General features: G+C 34.6%; 1 protein-coding gene and 1 long non-coding RNA gene across 3 annotated transcripts; one reads left to right on the top strand and one right to left on the bottom strand.

Moving 5' to 3' along the window:
• The first annotated feature begins 741 nt into the window (after window positions 1–741).
• Window positions 742–6585, top strand: LOC149566799 (uncharacterized). Of its 2 annotated transcripts, none has more exons than XR_016362301.1 (2): window positions 742–1135; window positions 5853–6585. It is a non-coding gene; the product is annotated as an uncharacterized LOC149566799 (long non-coding RNA). The 2 variants fall into 2 exon arrangements; XR_016362300.1 differs by having other exon boundaries at window positions 931–1261; window positions 5853–6018.
• Window positions 1793–5949, bottom strand: LOC149566800 (GTP-binding nuclear protein Ran1A-like). Its single transcript, XM_089820114.1, has 7 exons — window positions 5818–5949; window positions 5399–5465; window positions 5187–5243; window positions 3614–3731; window positions 3363–3452; window positions 2265–2444; window positions 1793–2109 (listed from the first exon to the last, which is right to left on the bottom strand). Exons 1-7 carry the CDS (start codon window positions 5818–5820, stop codon window positions 1962–1964), a joined length of 663 nt encoding a protein of 220 aa, XP_089676240.1. The 5' UTR covers window positions 5821–5949; the 3' UTR covers window positions 1793–1961.
• Window positions 6586–7599: the final 1014 nt, after the last annotated feature.

Consider the following 7599-nt stretch of genomic DNA (forward strand, 5'->3'; position numbering starts at 1 on the left):
CATAAAGTCATTAAGGTCTTGCAAACTTTCTGGGCAGTCCCTATTACCACCCAACTTCTCCGAATGGTATAGGGGGTATTAAAATCTCCCATACACATCAGTTGCTTTTCCTTCATTGTTTCAGTAATCCTAGTCAGTTTATCATACATTGCCTTCCTCCCTGATTTGCTATTAGAAGCATAAATATTGATTAGCCCCCAACAATGAATACTAGAATGGAAATCAGCAATTATAAAATTCCTATCCGTCTAAACCTCAGCTCCTGTCATAGAATTCAGATTCCACATAGTAGCTACACCCCCCGAGGCACCATCAGCATCCATATGTAAATACTCAGCACCCGGCCAAATATAACTAACTATTTTGTCAAAGCTAGCCCTAGACATTTTAGTTTCTTGTATTAAAACACAATCTACTTTTTCCTTAAATATGCATTGCTTCAGAGCGTATTGCTTTTGGAGGTTATTTAACCCCCTCAAATTCTTATTTATTATTATTTAATATATTCCCTTTAACTCAGAATTGAGGAAAAACATAAAATGACTAGATAATTTCCCACCTTTTCTACCAGCTTAATATACAGCCCTCAAATACTCCTTATTAGTCAATTTGGAGGAAAACGCTATTAATCCTCTACCCACCCCCAGAAAATTAGTGTTAAAAGATTTTTTATTTTTTTTAACTTCCTATGCCAGCTCATAGAACCTCAACTTAAGAAGTCCTTGAAGCCAAATCCATGGTGGTTCTTTGCGACACATTACGAGTACAAATGAACAGAGCGAATTGCTTACAAATCAGTTGCAGAGCAATAAACCCATTATAAGGTGACGGAAGAACTTTCTCAGCTGGTGTTGCTGTTTGTTTGTGCAGTTGAATGGTGAAGGAATATGAAGTCCTGTTGCAGGCCAAAGCCGAAAGTGCTCTATGGATTAAGCCCTACGATGACTTATGAAATTTAATTAACCTTAATTTATGCTCTGTAATCGTTTATTGAAAATTGATATCACAAAGGCCAAGATCGATGTAGTCCACTACCAATTCTGGTCAAGAGGCATCCATATGACAGAATATGAAGAGCGGGAAAAAAAGATCCCCTTTCAAAGGTCACCAGCGAGATTTTCAGCGATTTCTTCAGGTTAGCTTGGAACGCTTTCTGCTACTCCTTACGAATTATGGTGGTGTTGATATTTTCGTAATGACGTGTCTTCTGTTTTATGCGCGACTTAACGACATCTGGGAACTTAATGAGAGTTTCACCTGGGTGAGGAAGCAAAGCGTCTAATATTGAAGTATTTGTGAATTTGTAGTATTTACGAATCAAATGCTTCTTTCAAAAATAAATATTTCATTGAGTTCATGTGCTGTGATTCTGCAAATTTCTTACTCACATAAATATTGCTTAACGGTGTGCGATTTATTTTACCACCTGTACTGAGTATTTTAATATTAATAGCTTGATATGCACAAATCCTCTATAGATCAAACACAACACAGGCCTTGGAAAAAATTCCCTTTATAGACAAATTTAAATCTAGTGATGCTTTATCAATCACTATAACTTTCAAAAACCTAATTGTACTCTTCCAATCCAACAATATTAATGAAATCGTTAAGAAGATCAAACACGACAAAGTGGGTAATGGTTAAAGATAGTTTTTCAGACAAAACTCTCCCTCTATCTTGAAGTGGTATTATTAAGCGCACAGACAGATTATACAGTTTTGGTAAGACACGAAAGACGGAACTCAAGAGATCAGAGGATCAAACTATCAGAACACATCAAACAAAAATATTAATGGCATAATAGAAATATATTTAAATTCAAACTGTAGGCATTGGTTTTCCCTTTTTCTGCATTTTAGTCTTAGGCCAACTGCGCTGAATTTTGTAAGGCACTAATCCATTCTCCAAAATTTGCATCTAAAATTTAGGATGACTTTTCAGCTCAATCCCTATCTCACTCAGTAAAAAAAGTCATCCTCATCATCTGGCAAAGGCTGGTCTGCAACTTTCCGTATTTCTTCCTCGATGCGCTGCTGTTGTGAAAAATCAATTTCAACTTCTGGGGGCTTCAATGCAGGAGAAGCCACAAAGTGAAGGTTTGGATCACTGCAGGGGAAATGCAAATTCATAAGATGAAGGAAAGGTTAAGCGTTCAAACTATGGTTCCAGATTATTGCAAAAAGAACCTAATTACTTTACTTCCGTATTATTGGAAAAAGAACGTAAGTATTGTAACCTTTCATGAAAGAATTCTGACTTACCCTGAAAGTTTCTTAGCAAGATATAAAAATGGCTTTTCAAAGTTGTAATTGCTTTTGGCTGAGATCTCATAGTACTGGAGATTCTTTTTCCTGTGGAAAGTAACCTGCTTAGCCTTGACCTGTCTGTTTTTCACATCAACTTTGTTCCCACACAAGACAATAGGAATGTTCTCGCAAACCCTGTCAGGATACACAAAGCGAAACAGAGTTTCTCAAATCTGAGCAGGAACAATTATATATAAGAGTTGCATCTTAATTTAAGTAGAAGGACAATGAGTCTGATCCTTTTAACCACTAATAGGGAAATGATTGCTCAACCATTTCTTTGGGATTTGATCTTTTTTTAATGGAAACTTGGATTATTGCTACTCTGCTTGCAGTGCTTAGGCTGCCTGGTAATTGTGTATTTTTTAAGCGGAAGCTTAACCAAAAAGTTCAGGAAGCAGGTGATCTCTTAATTTTTCCAACAAGATATGCCGAATTTACAATTATATAGCCAAATCTAGAAAAATGTTGTCAAGTATTTCGAAAATTTTAGATGAATAACGTACCAGCAAAATTTTAAGAACCTTAAGAGGAAAACTTTCAATCACACCTCAAAAGCACCCACTTGAATATAAAAGAGATTCTATCTTATACCTGCATAATTTTCTTCTAAGGCTTTTTGTATAAATAGTTCTCAGCTCCATAAGAACCCCTTCTTAGGTTCTTATAATTAAGTTTCCTAAAAACCGCTACTTCTATAATTAGGTTTTCTGAAGACACCTCATTCTTGCTATAGAGGTAGTCAGATTATTGCTAAGATCTCCTTCAGTAGCAAGACTGATACGCTATGCTTTTAATAAGGAAATATTTAAATGATTTCAAAATAATAAATCATCCAAAAACTACTAAAATTGAATTTGAGTTGCAAGGAAGTCATTGTTTAAGGTTTCTCTTTTTCTTAGTGAGTACCTACCTCCATGCAGATTTTAGATTAAAAATAATTATCATAGACAAACCAAAATAATAACACCCATTCTAGATTCTAGATTTGCAATTAACAAATTAATATCAAAACAAACCAAAATCAATAACGAGGACCAGATCGTCTCCTACCTGCAAATATCTCGGTGCCAAGTAGGAACATTTTTGTAAGTTAGGCGGGCAGTGACATCAAACATGATAATTGCACATTGGCCATGAATGCTGTAATCGAGGTTATGAAAATTGCATTACATGAAGAAAAGAAGTTCAAAGCGTCAATCTAAATATAAGTTTGTGCAGCCAAAAGAATAGAAGATCAAAAGCATCTTGAAGTAAGTGTTCTTTAAATGGAAGAATGCATAATCAAAAGTTCTTCAGCTTACTAGTATCCATCTCTAAGCCCGCCAAACTTTTCTTGTCCAGCTGTATCCCAGCAGTAAAATCTGATCCTCCCACAGTTTGTGAAGAAGTCCAGTGGGTGCACCTCTACGCCAATCGTAGCTGCAGTAAGGAGATAGATACAGTAAAATCCAATATACAAATATTTACTCACAATGGGGTCACAAGGGTTTACTAAACCCTATAAACCTAAGGAAAGCTGTCGTGAATAATCAAAAAGTTGTTTGGAATGAGACATTCATCAGAAACTGATTGGATCATTATGTAAATTTGGTGTAAACTTCCATACTAGGTATACTCACTAAAGAGTGATATACTGCAGCAAGCAAATGCATTCAAGACAAACACAACCTTTCTACCAAGAGGAATCTACAGAACGAAAACGGGTAATAATCTACAAGAGACTAAACCACACATTAGGATCAATATCGGCCCATATAATAGTTTGGCTTTCAAAGAACTTAAATTTTTTTCTCTCTAGAAGTGCAAGGACCTAGGCAATCCAGGATACAAGCAAATGACTAACCTCTGTTGGAAGTATATTTTCGAGCCACAGAAATTACTTTTCTTTTTTGAGTCATTTCATTCTTGCCTAAGATCTCTTGGATATAAAGACATCCTAGGGCATCTTCCAAACTTCATTTGTTTTTGGAGGTCTAACTGCTAGCATTTAGATTGGAGTCAGTTCTTGAACAGAAATTTTTTTGGATGACAATTAATAGTTGGTAGGTGAAAACCCTGAAGTGTGGAATTAAAAAGGGGAATAAAGAAAATGCGCACAGATGACTAAACCCTGTTGAAAAATCGGAAAAATAATTTTTTGACATGTCTTTCACTCTTGCAGATCCAAAGACATCCAATCCTACGACATTTACCAAACTTCATTTATTTTTTGAGGTTCAATTTTTGAATCAATTGTTTAACAGCGAAAATTCTCATTAATTAATTATTAATAGGTGAAATCCAAAAAGGATTAAAATAGAGAAGCTGTGGCATGAGGACATATTATAGTTGAAACCCAGCAGCAAGAACAGAGCAGCAGCTCCAGAAAAAATAATAGAGCAACAGCAGCAGTTCTAACTTCTAAAAAGGTGAATACACCTAGCAGTTCCAGAGAGAGAGAGAGCATGGACATCAGCAAGCAAAACTGGTTGCAGACATTTTATAATTTGTTTGTAAACATTTTTTACAAGCTACCTTTGACATAAATAGATATAATCTCTTCTCTGAGTTTGATATCAAGAGTTGCAATGTCCATAATTTTCCTTTTTTCCTAACATTTGCTATTAGAGTAGCAATCTTTATAATTCCTCTTTCCAGTAAGCCTCATTACTCTTTAACCATTGTCATGGACTTCATTTTACCAAAACATGTTAGAGAACATATCAGATATACATGTGCTCATAACTTATAATCTTTTCCATATGTTAATAATTTTAGAAGCGGCCGTTATAGATTATTCTGAAGTTTCACTAGTGCTCATTAACATAGCAGCTGATCAAATTCTTTAATCATAACAATAAAGTATTCGAGTGTAGGCTATAAGATTTTTCTTACGTTCATATTTTTTCTCAAATTCTCCAGTCAGGTGTCTCTTGACAAAGGTGGTCTTGCCTACAAGGCACGGTGAATAATAGTGTCAGTCATTGATTGCTTGCACCATTTAGAGTATTAAAGTACTTAAGGAATCACTGTATAAAAAATATAATATATCAATAATAGACAAGGCTCTTGCACAATTTTGCTGGTTAGAAACTTATTATTATTACCTGTGCCTCCGTCTCCAACAATTACAAGCTTGAAGCTTGGGTATTCTATATTTTGACCTGCATAAGCCTGAAAACATAAACTGATCAGAGGTATTAAGCATTTATTATGAAGTTCTGTTGTAAACAAATGTGGTTAGTAAATTCTTGAGGCACTGGCTTCAGTCCTATCCCAGAGGAGCAATATTTAACTACAGACAGTCCATGAAATTATGTTATATGCATACACATGTTTAACTTGATATAACATTTTCATATCATATTCTCTTCAATTCAAAATATGAAGATCATAAAACACACCTGCACGGCAATCAAGTAATGCAATGGAAGTAGAAAATAGGCAATGTAATGAACATGTATCTGATTAATACGATTGAATCAAATTCGAAACACTATAAAGTTATATGAACTCCAATGCTTACCATAACTTCTTTCCAATTTCCCTTATGTTCTCCAGGGAATAGAGATAAAAGAGGGTCAGATGCAGTGAATTGCTTCGCTTTGCTTTGCTTGGACGCTCAAAGCAGTGAGCTCACACCAAATTATTAGTAGAGGAAGGCGAGAAAGAATATTGAAAAAAGCATATGCTCAAGCGTGCATGGTTGACAGGTGTAAAATTATGAGATATACCAACTTATCAAGGCTCAAACAGGCTTATGAAGGGCTCGCCCACGTTATAATTGATGAAGTAACACTGCGTTGTGGCAACGCTAAGAGGGGATCTTAAATTATAAAACAAAAAACAAGAACCGAAAGCAATGGTTTTTTTAATGCAAGGAACGCATGATGCATATCTCTCAAAGATAAAAAGGAAGTGAGGTAGGCTTAGGTCAGAGGAATAAGAACATAACAAATGTTGTATCAGAATTTTGCAGTAATCATGTTCTTTGCTTCTCTTTTTTGAATGTTGTGCAGAACATATTCTCTCAAAGATGAAAAGGATGTTCTATTTCAAACCAAGATGCTTTAGCTTTCCATTGAGACACAGAAATTATATTATTGTTGAATCAAACATATGACATGTCCAATGGTTTTCTGCACCTTGACTGTCATTTGTTTCAGTCATCACATCACTTCAAAAGATGGAATATAATCAGCTAACATCATATACCCACGAAAAGGGTAACATTATATACCCACGACAAAGTATATTAGAGCCCAATATAAATCCATACTCTTTCAATAAACCATTTACGCTTCATGGATTGTTCTATTCAAAGGGTTGGGACACTAAAGTTCTAATTCCTGCATCTTGTTAGCAAATTTTTTTTTTTTTTAAAAGTAAAAGGAATATGTTATAGAGAGGCATTTTTGTTGAGATCGTTGATTTGGTGGTCAGCATCTTTTTGAGATTCGTATGGTAGATTGGGTTAATTTCAGCATTTGTATTAGGCACTAATAGTTTGATCTTTTAGTGCAACAACAAATGATCCCAACAAGTGGTATCAGAGCCTTTGGTCACGCGTTTGAGTCTCCCTTAAATGAATGCTGAAGGCTTAGTTGATCCTGAGAGAGAGATTGTTGACTTGGTTATCAGCACCTTCTTGAAGATTCATGTAATGAATCAGATTCAGATAATAATAATTTGAACAAAAAAACATTCCAACCATCTTCTCTTCTCACCATCCAGTCTTGCAATGTAGAAAGAGTCATAATAGTAACATAACTTTTTGATGAACTGTGAGCATCTCTCCTCCGTTGTAATGTTTGATATTCTCAAGCTAACAAATCACATTCCATAAAAGAAAATATAATCTGTTTGTCACCTTTAACTCATGTTGGCTGATACAAGCCATTAATTATAGAATACTTTGAAGTTTTAAAATGCGGCTAAAACAAATATGTGCATTATGGAGAGTTGATTTCTGTAAAAATGTTATTCACTTAGGGATAGACCAAGTTATCCTAATGCTATGCTTTGCTTTACAGAATTTTTTGTACTTTACCATGCTCTCTTGTACCTCCTCCAGCACAAGGAATTATACTCCATAGATTTTTAGTGATGGGAATAACTTAATATGGGTGGTATTTTAAAACATTAGCCTTGCATCCATAGTATAAAATTTGTTTAAGTGGTCAAAACTGATTATAATATTATTTAATTGGGTATAAATATAATATTTATAATTTCAATGGAGATATCTTTGTGTTATAAAAAAATATAAATTGAAAATTGATTTGATAGATTTTTTTAATTTTCTATA

Source organism: Cupressus sempervirens, chromosome 3, assembly GCF_028749045.1.
Source record: "Cupressus sempervirens isolate cs-2001-9-10 chromosome 3, ASM2874904v1, whole genome shotgun sequence".
In the NCBI taxonomy this organism is placed as follows: domain Eukaryota; kingdom Viridiplantae; phylum Streptophyta; class Pinopsida; order Cupressales; family Cupressaceae; genus Cupressus; species Cupressus sempervirens.

What these genes read in the sequence shown, in the direction of transcription:
- LOC149566800 (XM_089820114.1), bottom strand. An exon ending in ATTTGAGAAAAAATATGAAC is followed by an intron (nt 3,732 to 5,186) that starts GTAAGAAAAATC and finishes TCCTTACTGCAG; the next exon opens with CTACGATTGGCGTAGAGGTG. An exon ending in CTTGCTAAGAAACTTTCAGG is followed by an intron (nt 2,110 to 2,264) that starts GTAAGTCAGAAT and finishes TTTCCCCTGCAG; the next exon opens with TGATCCAAACCTTCACTTTG.